This window comes from Sminthopsis crassicaudata, chromosome 1, assembly GCF_048593235.1.
Source record: "Sminthopsis crassicaudata isolate SCR6 chromosome 1, ASM4859323v1, whole genome shotgun sequence".
Taxonomy (NCBI): domain Eukaryota; kingdom Metazoa; phylum Chordata; class Mammalia; order Dasyuromorphia; family Dasyuridae; genus Sminthopsis; species Sminthopsis crassicaudata.
The window spans coordinates 444,209,283-444,230,137 of NC_133617.1; the positions used below are offsets into that span (position 1 = coordinate 444,209,283).

Here is a 20,855-nt window from a genome sequence, read left to right on the forward strand (position 1 = left end):
AGAAGAATCTTTTGTTTTTCAGACGTGGCACTTTTCAACAATGTGAGGTGATTCAGGCCAATTCCAACAGATTTTTGATAGAGAGAGCCATCTGCACCTAGGAAGAGGTTTCTGGGGACTGAATATGAATCACAACATAATGCTTTTACCTTTTTTAATTGTTGTTTGCTTGCATTTTGTTTTCTTTCTCTTTTTTTCCTTTTTGATCTGATTTTTCTTAAGCAGCAAAATGTGGAAATATGTATAGAAGAATTGTACATGTTTAATGTATATTGAATTATTTGCTGTCTAGGAAAGGGAGTGAAAGAAAGGAAGAAGAAAAAATTCGAAACACAAGGTTTTGCGAGGGTGAATGTTGAAAACTATTTTTGTAGGTATTTTGAAAATACAAAGTTAGTATTTTTAAAAAATAATATTTTGTTTTCTTTACATTTTCCTTCTGAGACACTTTTAGAGCATTTCTGGTTATATATAGATCCTGATATATTGACATTTTCCTCCCAAGTCTCAAAATGTTGACATTTCAAAAACTTAAGAAAATTTGAGATATTGAATACAATGTGTTTAGCTCATTTTTTATAATAATTCGAAAAATAGCAAAATCTCATTTCCATGTATTTAAATTGATTTTTTGCTAAGACAAAAGTAAGATGAACATCTCTATTGTGGGATAATAAATGTAGAATTTATTATCAATGAGCACACATATACACGTACATACAAACACACACACAAAAACTCATACATACCAAGTGAATCCTTTAATGCCAAATCTAGTAATGTTATCAAAGGCACACACATTCCTGCCACCCACTCTAAAACAGAACTTACAACCACAGAGTAAAAATAAATGCCCTAATGTATAATGAGGAACAGGAAAAAGAAAAGCACATGATAAGGAAGAATAGTAGTAGTCTTTTAGATTATGGAAAAACCAATGAAATCAACACTAATAGAAAGACTTTTGGGAAGACGAAGAGTAGGAATGAACAATTAAAAATTAGATTCAAATGTATTTTATCCATATATACAAAACATCTTCAAAAATACTGAACAATCTGGTTGCCAGCTGAGGCATATGCAACATAAAGCTGGTTTTCTCTCTAATTTTAGAGAAACAGATCTACTTCTCCTTTATGACAAATGCAAAACAGCATGATCTCAGCTGTGGAGGAGATTGTTAAAAATAGAATCTCAAAGGAAATATAGCCTCCTATCAAGCCTTTTTTTTTTACCTTTGTAAAATAATGACAAAAGAAGACTACAAGATAAAGCCCATTAATTGTGGCTTTATTTGAAGTCAAGGAATGTGTCCCTTCCTTGTGGATAGTCAAGGACACAACTGAAAGAAGGGCTAATGAGATATCAATATATAAATATTTATTAAGCACCTATGATGCCAAGCACTGCATTAAGTACTGAGAAAATAGGCAAAAGACAGGACTTGCCCACCAGAAGCTTGTAATCTAATGGGAGAGGCAACATGAAAACAAATACATACTGACAAGCTATAAACAGGATAAACAGGAAATAATTAACCAAAAGAGAGCATTAGAATTTAAAGTGATTGGGAAAGAGCTTCTAAAAGATGGGATTTTAATTGGGATTTAAAGGAAGCCAGAGGTTTAGAAGAGAGTGTTACTGGATCTTACAGTGTTATGGGAGAAAGATTTAAGATGAAAAAGGGATTAAACTATGAAGAGTTTTGAATACCAAAAAGAGGACCCGTATTTGATCTTGGAGCTGACAGGGAAACCATTTGAGTTTGAGAAAGGAGTGAGGCGAGAGGAATGATATGGTGAGACCTGAACTTAAGAAAATTCACTTTGGTAGTGCAATGGAAGATGGATTGGAGAGAGAAGAGACTTAAGATGGTCAAACTCACTAGCACTTTACTGCAATAGTCCAAATGCAAGATGGTAGTGCCAGAAGAGAGGAGGATTACTGGAGAGATGTCACAAAGGTGAGCTCAGCAGGCTTTAGTGAGAGATTGGACATGGAGGTGGGGTAAAGCCAGTGAGGAATAAAGTGACTCTTAGTTACAAGCCTCAGAGGAAAGTTTTGCTTTCAACAATAATAAGGAAGTTAGAAGAAAAAGTGCATTTAGGAAAAGATAATGAGTTCTGTTTGGGGCATGTTGAGTTTAAGATGTCCAAAGGCAGTTGAAAATTGGAGGAAAGCAGAATGAAATGGAAAGGGTAGATTTGAAGAATATCAGCATAGAGATTGTAATTAAATTTCACGAGAGCTAATGAGATCACCTAATGAAGTAGTATAGAGAGAGAAAAGGAGAGGGCTCAGGACAGAACTTATGACACCTATGGTTAAAGGAAGTGGTCCAGATGAGGATCCAGCAAAGGAAAAGGAGGAGGGGTCAGATGGATGAGAGGTAAACTAGAAGAAAGTAGCATCTTGAAAATCTAGAGAAAAGAGACCATCAATGATGATAGTGATCAACTGTAACAAAGGCTGGAGAGAAGTGGAAATAAATGGGACTTTAGAAAAGGCTGTTGGATTTGACAATAACTTTGAAGGGAGGAGTATTGGGTGGAATGATTAAGATTGGAGGGATTAAAAAGAGAATGAGAGGAAAGAGAAGGCACCTATTATAGGTGGCCTTTTTGAGTAGTTTAGCTACAAAGGACAGAAGCAGAGTCAAGTGAAGGAGGGTTGTTGTTTTGTTTTGTTTTCTTTTCTTTTCAGGATGAGGGAAACGTAGACATGTTTGTAGGTAATAGAGAAAGAGTCCCCAGACAGGGAGAGATTAAAAACAAGTGATAAAGTAGAGAAGAAAGGGACTAATCTGTTAGAAGAGACAGGATGGAATGGGATTACTTGAGCAAGAAGAAAGCCACCTCATCAGATCAGACATGGATGAAGGAGGAAAAAATGGCATAAGGCATCTGCTTGATGGAAAATAATGAAGAGTGTTGGGGCAGCTAGGCACCATAGTGAATAGAGCATCAGCCCTGAAGTCAGGAGGACCTGAGTTTAAATCTGGTCTCAAACACTTAACACTTCTTAGCTGTGTGACCCTAGGCAAGTCACTTGACTCCAACTGCCTCAGCAAAAAAAAAAAAAAAAAAAAAAAAAAAAGGAGAATGGAGAAGAGGGAGTTCTCTGCAAATATAAATAAATAAAGATAAAATATAAAATAACAAAATAAAATAAAAAGTCTAGATTAAAAAACTGAAGACAGGGGAAACCATAGGAAGTTTAAGGAGGGATGAGAAAAGTTTGGAAAAGCATCTGTGGAAAGTGATATAGCAAATTGATAAATCAGGTATATATAAGGATTGCCTAGCAGCAGTGAGCACCCAATTGAGTTTGTGCAACAAAAATCTGCAGTGGACTCAGCCATAACAGTTATATAAATTTCTCCACTTTTGTTCAGCTGGAGATGCAAAAGTAGATGGGTAGATGCAAAAGTAATAAATGATGGAATGAGACTTGGCAGGGTATAATTGGTGAAATATTAAGGAAATTAAGAATGAAAAAGAAAAAGACAATGTGGAGTTGAACTGGTTCACCAAGGAAGCAAAATAGAGAAAAGGGAAGAGTATGTAAAGTTAGGCAATTTCATTGATTCTGTCTCAATTATAGTGGGCCCAACACTGTGAGGCAAGTTATAAGCATGTTGAGAAGACTCTGCCTTGAGTTGGAGCAGTTGATCACAATTTTCCAAAGTTTCTCATTTTTCCATCTGTCAAATAGGTATTTTCTAGAAAGCCTAAAACAATAATTTAAAAAGTCCCCAAACATTGCTTTTGTTTTAATTGGGTAACTGAGATCTACAAAGTAGGAACCAGAGTTTATTTTTCACAGGTCAGTGCTTTTCTACTGTAGTGAACACCCTGAACTTTGGAATTAAACTATAATAGGTTGAAACAATGTGTAGTTTGTTTGAGATTCAGGTTACACAAGGCAAGAGCACACTGTTCCTCAATTGTATCCATTTATACATTTAAGTATATCCCATAGACAATAAATACTATGTTCTGACCTGTGAGGAGTTGGCTAGGCTATTTGGGAGAGCATAAAGAAGGAAAGACAGTTTGATTGGTGGATAGAGAACCACATTCAGAATCAAGACTTGGAATTAAAGAAACATACTTGCTAGGTAACCCTGGGCAAGTCAATTAACCTCTCAATACAGCTCCCTAAAACTTTAAGTTGTAAAAGAGCTAATGATCTACACAAATAAAATGTTACCTCAATAAGGAATTCTCTTTTATAATAAAAATCACGTCTCCTGACAATCTAAATAAAAAGAAAGGAAAACAAATATTGAATCATAATAGGAAGACTTTCCAACAACCAAAACTACCATTGTCCTTCAACATTCATTAATAGACCATACAAGCGATAACTTTGGTAAATGATCTTATTATTTATATAAAATACAGGCTAAAACAGGGGAAAAAAAGATTTTTAGACAAGGTATTTAGATGCTATTATAAATCAATTAACATGTGTTATGGTCCAGAACTTGAAACAAGGTGCTAATGCTTATGTACTTAGTTCACACTGTTAGACTTCACACTTTTAAAGGAGTTCACACATTAGAGTTCACATCTTTAAGAGATTTCACACCTTAGAGTTCACATCTTTATAGAGCATATATAAGCTAGGAGCCTCAACTAGGATGGACTTTGGGAGATTTACAAGTCGGGCAGAAAGAAGGAAGGCAGAGAAGCGGTGGCAGGCTGTCCTGTGGAGAACTCTGAAACCAAGATCCAGAAGGCCTCCAGAAAACTAGCCAAGCCACAAGTGAAGGAGATAAGGTTTGGAAAGAGACAGTAAAGGATCTGGACTTTAACTCCTGGCTGCATTTGAGGTGATTATTAAACTGAACTGAAACTAAGGCTCCCTCCAGAAGCTCCCCAAGAAACCTGCTCCAGGAGAATATTATAGTTTAGAGAAGAGAACATTACAGACATGTATTTATTAAGTGGACAGCTAAATGCTTCAGTGGACAGACAGCCAGGCCTGGAGTCAGGAAAATTCAACTTTATAAGTTCATCTCTGGCCTCGTACACTGGCAATGTGTTTCTGAACAAGTCACTTAATCCTATTTGCCTCAGATCCTCATCTGTAAAAGAGCTAGAGAAGAAAATGGCAAATGACTCAAATATCTTTGTCAAGTAAAGTCTAAATGGGGTCATGAAGAGTCAGACATAATGAAAACAATTGAACAAAACAATCAAACATGTGCCAGGCAGTTTTCTATGTACTGAGAATATAAGTACAAAAAAATGAAACAGCCTCTATTTACAATAAGTATGCAATACTAATATTGAGAACATCAAACACATATAAAAATACATACAGCATTAAGTGTTCAAAGTAGTTAAATTCAATTTAGCTTCAAAGAAAAACACAAGTATTTAGGGGTTGGGAGACTTAAAAAGGCTTTATTCAAGACAGTGTATAAAAAAGTATAAATTAATATGGGGTAATTTAGAAGAATAGAAGGCTTACACTAAAACCTTGAGGAATGTATACAATGAGGAGCTACAGACTATGATGATATCTAAGATGATAACCCAGAAAAGGATCAGTCAAAGAAATGAGAAGATTCAAAAGAGAGTAATGTCACAAAAACTCAGAAGAGAGTTAACCATTAAGAGAAAGTAGTCAAGGCTGCTGGTAGTGTTGTGGCTGAGCTCATGTGCTCTGGTCATGGTAGCAGCGGCAGCTGTGGAGCTCAGCACTATGTTACAAGAGATGATTTGGGGAGTAATGCAGGGAACAATTTACATTTGGAAATGAAGTCTCATTTTGTTGGTACAACCTACCAAGAAGCCTGAAGGCTGAACTTATGCTGATAATGATAATGAATCAGTGAATGGCAAAAGTTTGTAAAATGTATGAAGAGCATCTGAAGAGAATGAAACCCAACAATCCCTCCATCCCAAATGATATCAGTCAGTTGTTTGATTTCATTGATGATCTGGTGGACCTTTACTGCCTTGTATACCGAGCAGACACTCAGACATAACAGCCCTATAAAAAGATTGGATCAAGGGGAAGAGCTACTTCTACATCAGCAAATAATCCAAGTGGCAGCCTTGGTAGGAAGAGGGGAAGGCTTGGAACACCAGTATATACAGTGTGCTGTAGTGAGAGCTTTGTATTATAGAAATCCTCTTTCCATTCTGTTACAATCTAGCCAAGACTGTATGTATTGGGATATTTTTTGTCTTGTTCAATCTGAAGCTCCTGTCCAAACCTCCTTTTTTTCTTTTTTTTTACTAAAAATATAGCTGAAAATTTCTCTTCAATCAGTTAGCTCTTGGTTACAGTTCTTCCCAGCTGTTCATATCTGCTTCATAATGTTCATTGTACTTATATGCTTCTGTTGTGAAGGTTTTCCAGAATTTAGTTATGTTCTCAAAACTCAAAAGCTTAGTAGAGAATACAGTAAATGCTCTTATTTAAGAGAGAGAGAGAGAGAGAGAGAGAGAGAGAGAGAGAGAGAGAGAGAGAGAGAGAGAGAGAGAGAAAGTGTGTGTGTGTGTGGGTGTGTGTGTGGGTGTGTGGGTGTGTGAGAGAGAGAGAGAGAGAGAGAGAGAGAGAGAGAGAGAGAGAGAGAGAGAGAGAGAGAGAGAGAGAGAGAAAGAGAGAGAGAGAAAGGAATCAACTGCATCAAATGCAGGAGAATGGTCAAAGGGGATGAAAACTGAGAATTAAGAGATCACTTGGTAACTGTACAAAGCAAAGTGTTAGCTGAGTGATAAAGTCAGAAATCAAATTATAAAGGGTTGACTGAGAAAAGAAGAAATGAAAGCAGAGAGTATCAATAATTTTTACAGGAAATTAGTTAAGAAAGTAAGGAGAAATAGAGAATAATAGTTTGATGGCATGGTATGATTTACAGAAGGCTTTTTTTCTTTTTGTTTGATGGGAGAGTTGGAAAAGTTTAAAGGAAACAGGGGAAAAGAACCATTTGATAGGATGAGGCTGAAGATCAGAGAAGATTTCTCTAATATAGATTGCATTTAGGAATCTGAGCAGCTATTCTAATAACCCACTCTTTTCACTCAAAAAAAAGTCCATTTTTAAAAAAAATTCATATTCTAAAATTCTATCTATATAGCTAAAAATAATGCAGTATTAAAACTCAGAAGAAAGAAGATTTCAGGTCACTCAATTGTAGATGTTAATTGGCCACAGTCTATTTTTAACTATGTGAACAAGAATTTTTGTCAAGGATGCTACCAAAATGATGTATGGCCTAAAAAGAAGTTAGTGTGGTCATTGAATAAAGTGATGAATAATATTTAACAAATCATATGCTATATTGTTTTTCATATAACATCAAGAGACCTAGAGAAAGGCTACTTAATATATTGGGGGATGCTCTAAAGAATTTATGAGATGTACAGAATATGAGAGTTATACAGAATAGGAAGACGAATGTAATCTGCACTATGAGAAGTACCTACATTCATATTATCACAAAACCAACAAAGTATTAAAGGACAAGTTTATTTCTTTAAAGAAAAAAACACATAATTAATTTTAGGACTATGGAACCTGTGATTTCATGAGTCCAAGGAAATTCTAGTGGGGAAAGGCTTTCTCTTGATGAAGAACATCAGTTGTATAATTTGTAGTTTGAGGGAGTTGCTTTATGCTTTGAGAAGGAAAATGACTTTTCCAAAGACCACATAACCAGAAAGGGTCACATTCAGTACCTGAACTCCATGTCTCAATAACTTTATAACTGTAAAGCTGCCCTTCTAATGAGTGAATTATCCTTTCTCATTTAAAATTTAAGGGCAATTTTGACTATGGAATGCTTTGTCATAATAGTATTCACATACAGATTTTATGAGGGTAAAAAACAAATGCTCACCTTAAGGAAAGTAGAGAATCCACTCAATTCTCACTTAACCTAATATGAAAAAGGATAAAGGTTTTTGACTAATTCCCCTAAGTTTAATATATATTTATATGTATGTATAAATTCTTTTTTGTAGTCTTGCACTGATTCTAATTAATCAGACATGAGTGTTTTTCATAAAATGTTTAAAAAATCATTCAAAGGATTTGGTTTGATTTTGTTCTTTTTCTTTACTTCCTGTTGCTTCATACTACCTTGTGTTCACAATCCTGAAATCATTTAGGAAAAGAATCATGAAAATATGACTATGAATGTGTATATGTACAGAATGTTAAGCAACCTGTATTTGACATCAAAAGAATGTGATACAACTTAATAATATTTTCTTTAATTATCACCAAAGAAAGTTCATTGTAGTACTACAATGAGAAAAACATGGAGGTTTTCATATTTTCTCTACAAAATTTTCATTTATCCTCAATTAAATTTCAAGAGCTCGTTAAGCTTCTATATGATTTTAGGGTATTATTCAAAAAATCTCTTCTTATCTCACCTTCCTATTCATATAGATTAAAAAAACCAAGCTGCTACTGATCATCAATGTTTCTAAAGAAAAATACTCACAAAAATTTTCCATTTGTTTTTGATCCAATTAAGACAATCTGTTCAGACTCAAGCCTAGAGATTTTCCCATGGAACCATGGCATCTTCTCATGAGCAGTGGTAGCAATCAACTTCTCCAACTGAGGTTTTTGACTAATAATAGCTTGTTCAAGAGCTTGACCCTGTGGGGAGAGTAGTATGATAAGAAAGATTATCTTTTATTATCCTAAAATAATTTTTAAAAAAATTCATTATCAAAAACGAGAAAACTTCATATTACTCAATTTTAAGAATTCCTTATTTCAGCCTACTCTCCAATAGTCTATTCATGGACTAGACCCCTTCATTTCCACATTCACACAAGTAACTCTCCCTATATACTTTTCATTGCCATCTCTCACAATTATTATCCTTTTTTTTTTTTTTTTTTCAGATTCAACTCAGGTACTACCTTAAACTCTCCCTTTCTCTTGATTTGTTAGAACTTATATATTTTCTTAATTTTCTTTATTATATATATTATACACATTCCTTCAATATATATGTTCCTACAATACAATGAGCTTTCCTTCATAACAAGGACTGTTTTATTGCTTTTATGTATTCAGAACCAAGAATGTTAGCAGGTGCTTAATATTAGGACCACAAGGACATATGAGGACAGTTTCTCAGATGAAAGACAGAAGTTTGAGGTTGAATAAAAACTTTTTCAAAAACTATTATGGGCCAAAACTTGAAACAAGGTGCTTAATTCACACCTTGAAAGGAGTTCACACATTGGACTTCATACCTTTGGAGAGCATATATAAACTGGGGACTTCCAGGAGATTCACAATTAGGATTGACTTCCGGGAGACTAAGTCAGAGACCCACAAGCCCACAGAAGCCCACAATCCCACAATCTCACACTCTTGGAGGAGGAGTCAAGATTCATTCCAGATTCTACCTTTGTGCTGGCTGGAGATTTGGGAGGGAGCTCTTGGAACCAAGGAGAAAGCTGGGCCTCTACTAAAGCTAACCGGACCCCAGGATTCAAGATTTTGAAGGACACAATAGAGGATCTGGACTTTAACTCCTGGCTGCATTTGGGATTATTGAACTGAACTGAAATTAAGGCTGCCTCCAGAAGCTCCCTAAGAAACATGCTCCCAGAGAACGATTATATTTTAGAGAAGAAAACATTACAAAAAACCCCTGTGATAAGTAGTTAGTGAATAGATTAGAAAGATATTAAAAAGATTGCCTTGCTACAATGAGGATCCAGTTGAGATTATATAATAAAAATTTTAATGGACTCAGCAGTTTCATTATTTTGTCTAACTTTGTTCAGGAGCAGATTAGTAGAATAAAGGCCATAGTGATAGGAGTATGATAAGGATTGAGTGTGGAAAAGCAAAATTTTCTTTTTTTTTTTCTTTTTCTTTTTTTTTCCCCCTGAGGTAATTAGGGTCAAGTGACTTGTGCAGGGTCACACAGCTAGAAAGCATTAAGTATCTGAGGCCAGATTTGAACTTAGGTCCTCCTGACTTCAGGGTTGGTACTCTATCCACTGTGCCATCTAACTGCCCCCAAAGAGCAAAATTTTAACAGACTTAAAAAAAGAGGACAGTGTTGCTAGGCAGAGGAAAGATAGTGTGAATAGGAGGAAGCAGTATGGCCAGATATCCACCCCACAAAAAGTCTTTTAAAAAAATTTTTTAATGCCTCAAAATGAATCTTGATGTAGAAATCCGAGAAAAAGCTATAGATCATTTTTCTAAGCTGAGCAAAAAGAGATATCACAGGTTCCTACAGATGCTAGAGATAAAGTCTAGACAGGAGTATGGCATGTATAAATCACTTCAAAGCAAGGAGAACCTGTGCATAGCGAAAGTGGAGGTCCCAGATTCATAGTGAGATACTTCCATACTCACATTAGGACAGCAACACAGTGAAGAAAAGCCAAATGCAGTTTTATATCCCATTATTCAGTTCTGGGACTCAAATTCAGTAGTTTTTGTTTAAGTTAAGAAAGAAGTTACAAAAGTGAGGCTTAAATCCCAAAAGTAGAATGAAGTCTCAGTTTCAGTTTCTAGCCCTTTCTGAAATCTGCAGAGTAATAATAACCAGAACCCCAAAATTAAAATCAATCAAAAAAAGGGGAACCTGCAATTCTGTCACTGAACCAATAGAAAGTGCCAGGTGTGTAATAGTAACTGAGGCCAGCAAAAGTTATTCTTACACAGATTCAAAACCAGATCAGGTACTTGCTAAACTCAGACCAGGCAGGGAGAGAAAATGTAGTAATTAGCTTCTTAAGATCAATCCACTTTAGGAGCACCAAAAGCTCTCAAGAAAGTGGTCCCTTGAGATTCTGAAATAACATAATAAACAGTACCCTTGAAAACAGAAATATAATCAATCCAGGACCTGCCTCCAAAAGTGCCCAGACTTAACATCAAGTTAAGCCTTAGCATCAAATCTTAAGAAAGGAAGATTGCTAGAAGAATAAGAAAATTTTTAAAAATTTAATTTCACCATGAAAAACTATTATGGTGACAGGAATATTTAAGACAAATCCAGAAGAAAAAAATCAACACCAAAAATATACATGTAGACTCAAATAAAAATGGCTTGAGTACAAATTCAACTGGAATTCCTGGAGAAGATGAAGCAATACTTTAAAATAGAGCTTAAGATGTATTTTTATCAATGAAAGGAGAGTGCAGCCAAGATGAGGGAGAGAGATGAAAAAAATGCATGAGAACTATGGAAGAAAGAACTGGAAAGGGAATTAACAACTTGGCACATGAAATACAAAAACTTGTTCACTCAACAAATTCCTTTGAAAATTTGAATAGAATAAGACAAGGAGATAAGAAATTGTCATGTGACAACAAGAAATTTGAAAGCAATTAAAAGTTTGAAAAAATAAAAAACAGTATAAGGTATCTCATAGCAAAAACAAATGACCTGGAAAACAGGAGAAGAAAAAAAAATCACAAGAATTATCACATTAGGAGATAAAGTTAAGATGATGGCATGAGTCACTGTTAATCAGCTCACCCAATACAACCTGTACAAAATAGCTTAGAAAACACACAAGACTAAATTCTGATAAGAAAAAAAACAAGAAAAAGTAACTTTGAATCACTTAGAAAAAAGGCCAGAAAAACTTTAGAAGACATTCAGAGAGATTTGTAAATACTCAGACATCAAAAATTCAGAGGCAGCAGCAGCAAATGAGCATTCTAGGAACAAGAAATAGTAGAAAGTCTGAGATTAAACATTAGAGTTTGTAATCACCAGGGCAGTAAGAAATAGTAGGGGATCTTATCTACTTTGGGGAAGATGAAAATTTCTTGGGAAACACAGCACCATTCCATGTCACAGTTCCAACATAGAGAATTCTTAGGGTTATGAATGAGAAAGGTCCTAGCTATATAGAGAACAAGGGACAAATTTCAAAGCTTATCTGTGTAGCTCTGAACCTAAGAGCATTTCCAACTTTTAGCCCTTCACATAATACTATGAAGGAATAACCATGACAGAAAACAAAGGCTAAAAAAACCAAAGCCATTCAGTCACTCTGAACTTGGAGATATTTTTCAGCAAGCTAATGGAAAATGAATCTAGCAACAGTTTACTGAACCACAAAACACATGTTATACACAAATCAAGAAACTACAAAGCCTAGACCAGGAGCTCTAAACAAATCACAGCAAATTAGAAGCATGGAACATTTTGCAAGTCCCCAAACTGAGCTATAAAAAAGCATTAAGACATAAAACACAAAAGCTCAGGTTAAAAATCATCCTCCAGAAGTGAGCAAAACTCAAAATTATTATAAAGTCCAAAGCCAAAAAAATATATACTATGAGAATGACCAAATAAAAGAAGTTACAATATAGAGCTATTATGATGACAGGAAAATTCAATCCTATTAATCAACATACTTTATACCACTCCTGTTAATCTAAATAACCTTCTGTACCCCACCTTATCCTATGTCAACCTTTCCCCCCCTTTATTCCTTCCCCATTAATGTACACACCTTGTCCTACTACCGTAATTCTAAAAACCTTTTTATATCCCACCTAATCCTTTATCATTTACCCATTAATCTACATATCTTGTTCCATTGCCAAAATCTACCTATCTTTCTATACATCATCTAATTCTATTTCCTCCCCCTTTATTTTTCTATAGATTTTAAAGGCTTTCATATGCTGTGTGTGTTTAAGTAATGTTCCCTATTTAATCCATTCCCAATGTAAGATTTTCAGAACTATAAGCCCTCCTCCCCTCTCTAATACTTCTGTATCAGCTCTTCTTTTGTACCCCATTTGTATAACAATTACTATTTTTATTTTTTCCTAGACAGTATTGCTTTCTAAAATCAGATCATACTCAACTCTTTCCTATCTTTCTTTTGAGATACCCTATTACAGATGTCAATCTTAAATTGTATACATTTCCATGCATAACACATAAACTATTTGACCCAGTTAAGTTCCTTGAAATTAATCTTGGATATTGACTCTTATATTTTCTAATGAGTTTGGGTTTGATTGAAAGCAAGTCCTGAAAATCTGCAAGTTTAATGAATGTCTCTTTTTTTCCATTCAATATTATGGATAATGTTGCAGGATAAAATAATTTTGAACACAGGCCTCATTTTTTTGTTTACCTGTATATATGATCTTTTATTGTGGCTACTGATTAGTCCTGCGCAATTCCAACTGTAGCTCCAGCATATTTGATTTTTTTTGGTTTGTTTCTTGCAAAATCTGGGAGGGTTTTCAAAATTTGGCAATAATATTTCTATGTGTTTTCCACAAAGATAATAATCGGTAAAGTTTTCTTTTATTTCTTCTTTCCCCTTATGTTCTATCACTCCAGGACAATTTTCTTTTTCTTTTTTAAAATAGCTTATTTTTCCAAACACATGCAAAAATAATTTTCAACATTCACCTTTGCAAAACTTTGTGTTCCAAATATTTTGTTGTCCCTCTCTCCTCCCCACTCCTCTAGCCAGCAAGCAGTTAAAACATATGCAAATTGTTTTAAGTTAAACATATGCAAATTAATTCTTCTAAACATATTTCCATATCCATCCTGATGTGAAAGAAAAAAAATCAGAACAATTGGAAAAATAAAAAAAGCATGAGAAATAAAAAAACAAGCAAAGAAACAAGAACAGAAACAAAGAAAAATGTGAAAATACTATGCTTTGATCCACATTCAGTTTTCATTTCTTTCATTTCTTTCTGTAGATGTGGATGGCTCTTTCCCTCACAAGTATATATTGGACTCTCTTGAATCACATTGATAAAAAGAGTCAAGCTGGACAATTTTCTTTGATTATTTCTTGCATTACTATGTCAAAGATTTGTTTTTGTTTTTTTGTTTTTGGTCCCAGCTTTCAGGTAGTCCAATTATTCTTTTCTTGATCCAGATATGGTGTTTTTCTTATAAGACGTGTCACATTCTGTTTTATTTTTTCATTCTTTATATTTTATTTTGTTATTTTTTGGTCTCTTATAACTTAACTTGCTTCTCCTTGCCAAATTCTAATTTTCAAAAAATTGTTTTCTCTTTTGAGAACTCTATCTCCTTTTCTAGTTGGTTAATTTTTTTTTTCATAATCATGCTTTCAAAAATACTGCCATTTTCCCAACACAGTGTCTTTGATTGCAACAACATACTGAGTTGGAGCCCAATACACCCAGTAGTAAGAGGCTTCGGTGGGACCCAACTGAAATACCATCATGTGGTAATCTTCATGTCCTTCAATAGGTTCACTGACCACATTTTTAATGGAACCCATGGGTAATTTTTCAGTTCGCTCTTTAGTGCCAATCCACAACTGGTCTTGTTCTAATTTAAAGGTGAGTCTCACTTTTCCTCCAGTCTTATTATACATGCCTGATAAAGGTATTGTTGGCAATAGTTCCTGATTTTTCTTGGTTTTTATTTTATTTTTAAGGTTTTTCCTAAATCTCTCTCTTGATTTTTAAAGTTTTTTTTAGTTCTTCTATAAGTTCTTTTGGGGCAGGTAGCCATTTAACATTATCCTTTGGAGTAGAAGAGGCTTTTTTTACTTCACTGTTCTCCTTTGAAGATGAACCCCTGTCTTCCAAGGTTTCTATGGTATGGTTCTTTCTTCTTTACCTGTTCAATTTTTTTTTTAAATCTCTAAAATCCTGTGGTAGGGAGAGGAGATGGTGTCTCTAGCTTTACCTCAGCTCTCCCCTCTGACTCGAAACCCAAAATAAAAAACTCCACTTTCCTGCAAATGCCCAAAGTCAGCAATGTCCCTGCCCTACTGCTTCAATAGTCACCAGGTATACTAGTTCCTTCTTGCTCAACCTGGCTGTTCCCCTGACTATACTGAGGCATATAGGATGAGGTGATATCAGTTTGCCTACCCTACCATACTATGGCTCAGGATCTCTCTCTGATTTGCTAAGGTTAGGCTTGCTAATGCCTAGCTGGGACACTTCCTGTCCTGGACTATATTCCCCCTTTACCCAAATGAGACAGATATTTCTTGCTGATCTTTCAAGTTTCTTGAACTAAAAGATCGTCTCAACCTGCTTTTTTGCTGGTTCTGTTTAGGGGTGCTATTTTATGGTTATTTGAAGGTGAATATGGAAAGGTTATTGTAGTTCTTGGTTGGTTTTCTGGAGGTCTTGAAGCAGCCTTCCTTTCAGCAGATTAATCACCACAAGAATAGCCAGGTGTTAAAATCCAAATCCTTGGTGGGGTGGAGCCAAGATAGTGGAGAAGATACACACAAACTTCTAAGCTCTCTCTTACCCTCAATACCACCTATTTAATTCAGCCTCAAAAATAATGCTGGATTGGTAAAAATCACGAAGATTAGAAACACAACAACTTACCAGCTGAAGAGAATCTGGAACTTCGTCAGAAAAGGTCTGTAATGAAGGGAGGGGGAAAAGGACCAGCACAGATGGAGATAGACTAAAGGCTAGCTTACTGTGTGGATCAGGCTGGAGAGGCCTCTGGGGTTAGAAAAGCTACTGAGACAGAGGATTCTGGCATAGGCTGATAGCTCTACTCTGCTTGCAAAAGAACAGACCAGCAGAGAAGTCAAGCCACTTAAAAAAAAAAAAAACAACAAAAAAACCCAGAAGCTGGCTATTTCTACCCCAAACCAGAAGTGAGACAGAACAAATTGAGGCACACCTTCTGCTGTCCAGGGCTTTTACTTGGGGCAATTAAGAACCTGCAAGGCAGTGTGGGGCGGGGGTGGACACAGTCCGGGGCAGCCTCTAATCTCACAATGGGGGGCTCAGCCTGAGGCAGTGGAACTTCCACAGCAGCAAAACCTCCGCAACAGTGACTGTGCTTCCTGGGGCAGAGATACTTCTGGTCTGTGCACCAGGGCTATTTGCCAGTCAGCTGCTAATATCCAAGGCCCCAGTGCGGGGGTGGGATTGGGGGTGAGGGTGGATTTGGCATGAGGTTGTGAACCTGTTCACTGTTTAGCCTCTAGCCTTAGGGGAATCGCTAGGCTACAAAGCGGGGGTCCTTCACTGGGCACACCTCGCATCCCGGCTCTGAATCACTTCCAGTGGGGAGACAGGGAACTCTCTCCCAGAGCACCTTTTCCACCCTATTCACAAGACAGCTGCCTCCCATATCTCAGTTGTGTAGAGGAATCTGGGAACCCCTTACTCATAAAGCAGACCCCACAGGTTATTAAAAATGAGTAAGAAATTGAAGAGAATGATTGACAGCTTCTGTATAGAAAAAGAACGGATTTCTAACCCTGAGGAGGCTAACAGCAGACAGTCTCCAGATAATACCCTGAAGGGAAGGTTACCTGCCCCCCATCCCATAACTCTCTCCTAGAAAAGACTATTAAAGACCTGAAAAAAGAGTTAAAAGATAAATGGGCAAAAGAAAGAGAAACTATGCTAGAGAGTAACAACATTCTGAAATTTGAATTGGAAAAGATAAAGAATTCACAGGAAATGCAGGGAAACAAAATTTGTGAATTGGAAAAGGTTAAATAGTCACAGGAAAGTAGGATTTCTAAATTGGAAAAGAATTCTCAAGAAAGTAGGATATATGAAATGGAAAAAGAAAATAACTCACTAAAAAAAATTAGTGTAATGGAAAAAAATTCCACAGAGCAAAATAATTCATTTAAAAACTCAATTGGACATATACAAAAAGAACTAAAAAATGTGAATGAAGAAAATAACTCATTAAAAATCAGGACTGAACAAATAGAAATGAATGATTCATTGAGACACCAAGAATCAGTCAAACAAAATCAAAAAAATGAAAAACTGCAGAATAACATCAAATATTTACTGGGAAAATTGATAGACCTGGAAAATAGATCTAGGAGAGATAATCTGAGGATCATTGGATGTCCTGAAAATTATGATTAAAAAAAAAAAAGAGCCTATATTCTATTTTACAGGAAATCATCAAAGAGAACTGTCCAGAGACAATAGAAAGAAAAGGGAAAATAGGCATTAAAAGAATTCATCGAACACCTTCTGAAAAAGACCATAAAATAAATAAATAAACAAACAAACAAACAAACAAATAAATAAAATAAAATAAAATAAAAAACTCCATGGAATATAGTGGCTAAGCTGCCAGAACTATCAGACTAAGGAAAAAATATTGCAAGGAGCCAGGAAAAAACAATTCAATTATCGAGATGCCACAATAAGACTCACTCAAGACTCGGCTGCATCCACATTAAAGGACTGAAGGCCCTGGAATTTGATATTCCAAAAGGCAAAAGAACTTGGAATGCAGCCAAGAGTAAACTACCCAGATAAGTTTAGCATTTTCTTCCATGGAAAAAGGTGGACATTTAATGAAACACAGGAATTCCATTTGTTTCTAAGAAAAAAAACAGATCTAAACAAAAAATTTAATTTCCAACGACAAGATTCAAGAGAAGCAGCAAAAGGTAAAAGGAACTCTTGAGAACTGTATTTCTGTTGTGGATATACAAAAAGTCCACATGCATAATTTGATTTTACTGATATAACATAAAAAAGGGGGGAAGTAGAAAGGGGATAGTATCAAAAAACGGGAAAAGGGGAGATTAAAAAGAGGGAAAATACATGCCAGGAAGAGGCAAAGAAAATTTACCATATCTGAGGGAATTTAGAGAAGGGGAGGAACATTGTGTGAATCTTACTCTCTTTCAGAGAATTCTCTCTCACCTCATTAAAACGGGGGAGAGGAAAGGGAAAAGGAAAATAGTAATAAGGGAAGGGTACAAGAAAGGGGAAGGGATTTAAAAGGAGGAGGGAGGGATACTAAAAAGTGGGGTCCATAAATTTGATACTGGGGAAGGGGTTCAGGGGGGACAAGGGAAAAAAAGCATAATCTGAGGATAATATGATGGCAGAAAATACAGAATTAGTAATTTTAACTGTAAATGTGAATGGGTTGAACTCTCCCATTAAGCGAAGATGGATAGCAGGCTGGATCAAAAGTTAGAATCCTACAATATGTTGCTTACAGGAAACACATTTAGAGCAGGGAGATACTCACAGAGTAAAGGTAAAAGGCTGGAGCAGAATCTATTATGCTTCAAGTGAAGTCAAAAAAGCAGGGGTGGCCATCCTTATCTCAGATCAAGCAAAAGCAGAAATTGATTTAATTAAAAGAGAGAAGGAAGGAAACTATATCCTGCTAAAGGGTAGCATAGACAATGAAGCCATATCAATACTAAACATATATGCACCAAGTGGTATAGCCTCTAACTTCCTATAGGAGAAGTTAAGAGAGTTGCAAGAAGAAATAGACAGCAACATTATAATAATGTGAGATCTCAACCTTGCACTCTCAGAACTAGATAAATCAAACCACAAAACAAATAAGAAAGAAATCAAGGAGGTAAATAGAACATTAGAAAAATTAGGCATGATAGATCTTTGGAGAAAACTGAATGGTGATAGAAAGGAGTATACTTTCTTCTCAGCAGTTCATGGAACCTATACAAAAATTGACCATATATTAGGACATAAAGATCTCAAAATTAAATGCAGGAAGGCAGAAATAGTAAATGCTTTCTTCTCAGATCACAATGCAATAAAAACTACATTCAACAAGAAGTTAGGAGTAAATAGACCAAAAAGTAATTGGAAACTAAATAATCTCATCTTAAAGAATGATTGGGGGGCAGCTAGGTGGCACAGTGGATGGAGCACCAGCCCTGAATTCAGGAGGACCCAAGTTCAAATCTGGTCTCAGACACTTAACACTTCCTAGCTGTGTGACCCTGGGCAAGTCACTTAACCCCAGCCTCGGGGTGGGAGTGAGGGGAAGAATGATTGGGTGAAACAGCAAATTATAGAAATAATTAATAATTTCACCCAAGACAATGACAACGATGAGACATCAGAACAAAATTCGTGGGATGCAGCTAAAGTGGTAATAAAGGGAAATTTTATATCTTTAGAGGCTTACTTGAATAAAATAGAGAAAGAGAAGATCAATGAATTGGGCCTGCAACTTAAAAAGCTAGAAAAAGACCAAATTAAAACCACCCAACCAAATACTAAACTTGAAATTCTAAAATTAAAAGGAGAAATCAATAATATTGAAAGTAAAAAAAATTATTGAATTAATAAATAAAACCAAGAGTTGGTTTTATGAAAAAGCCAATAAAATAGATAAACCTTTGGTAAATCTGATCAGAAAAAGGAAAGAGGAAAATCAAATAGTCTTAAAAATGAAAAGGGGGATCTTTCCACCAATGAAGAAGAAATTAGAGCAATAATAAGGAGTTATTTTCCCCAACTTTATGCCTATAAATTTGATAACTTAAGTGAAATGGATGACTACTTCCAAAAATAAAGGCTTCCTAGATTAATAGAGGAGGAAGTAAATTGCTTAAATAGTCCCATTTCAGAAAAAGAAATAGAACAAGCTATTAACCAACTCCCCAAGAAAAAATCCCCAGGACCAGATGGATTTACATGGGAATTCTACCAAACATTTAAAGAACAATTAGCCCCAATTTTATAAAAATTATTTGAAAAAATAGGGGATAAAGGAGCCCTATTAAACTCCTTTTATGACACAGACATGGTACTGATACCTAAACTTAGGTAGGTTAAAAATGGAGAAAGAAAACTATAGACAAATCTCCTTAATGAATATTGATGCTAAAATCTTAAATAAGATATTAGCAAAAAGACTTCAGAACATCATCCCCAGGATAATACACTATGATCAAGTAGGATTTATACCAGGAATGCAGGGCTGGTTTAATATTAGCAAGAGTATTAGTAGAATTGACCATCTTAATAATCAAATTAACAAAAATCATATGATCATCTCAATAGATGCAGAAAAAGCATTTGATAAAATACATCATCCATTCCTACTAAAACACTTAAGAGTATAGGAATAAATGGAATATTCCTTAAAATAGTTAGGAGCATATATTTAAAACCATCAGTAAGCATAATATGTAATGGAGATAAACTGGAACCTCTCCCAGTAAGATCAGGAGTGAAACAAGTTTGCCCACTATCATCATTACTATTCAATATTGCATTAGAAATGCTAGCCTCGGCAATAAGAGTTGAGAAAGAGATTAAAAGGAATTAGAGTAGGAAATGAGGAAATCAAACTATCACTCTTTGCAGATGATATGATGGTATACTTAGAGAATCCCAGAGATTCTAATAAAAAGTTATTAGAAATAATTCACAACTTTAGCAAGGTTGCTGGATTGAAAATAAATCCACATAAATCTTCGGCATTTTTATGCTTCAACCAACAAAATCCAACAGCAAGAGATAAAAAGAGAAATTCCATTCAAAACAGCTATCGAGAGTATAAAATATTTGGGAACCCATCTACCAAAGGAAAGTCAGGAATTATATGAGCAAAATTACAAAACATTTGCCACAAAAATAAAGTCAGATTTAAATAATTGGAAAGACATTCAGTGCTCGTGGATAGCCCGAGCGAATATAATAAAGATGGCAATACTCCCTAAACTAATCTATTTATTTAGTGCTATACCAATCAGACTCCCAAGAAACTATTTTAATGACCTAGAAAAAATAACAACAAAATTCATATGGAAGAACAACAGATTTAGAATTTTAAGGGAATTAATGAAAAAAAAGTCAGATGAAGGTGGTCTAGCTGTACCTGATCTAAACCTATATTATCAAGCAGCAGTCACCAAAACCGTTTGGTATTGGCTAAGAAATAGACTAGTCAATCAGGGGAACACATTAGGCACACAGGACAAAATAGTGTACAACTATAGAAATCTAGTGTTTGACAAATCCAAAAATACCAACTTTTGGGATAAGAATTCATTATTTGAAAAAAAAAAACTGTTGGGAAAACTGGAAATTAGTATGGCAGAAATTAGATATGGACCCACACTTAA

General features: G+C 35.3%; 1 protein-coding gene across 1 annotated transcript in view; it reads right to left on the reverse strand.

Moving 5' to 3' along the window:
* SYK (spleen associated tyrosine kinase) overlaps positions 1 to 20,855 on the reverse strand; it is a 178,803-nt gene that overhangs the window by 79,717 nt on the left and 78,231 nt on the right. The window contains 1 exon segment of the mRNA XM_074280678.1: positions 8,474 to 8,634. Within this exon segment, the coding sequence (XP_074136779.1) occupies positions 8,474 to 8,634 (161 nt within the window).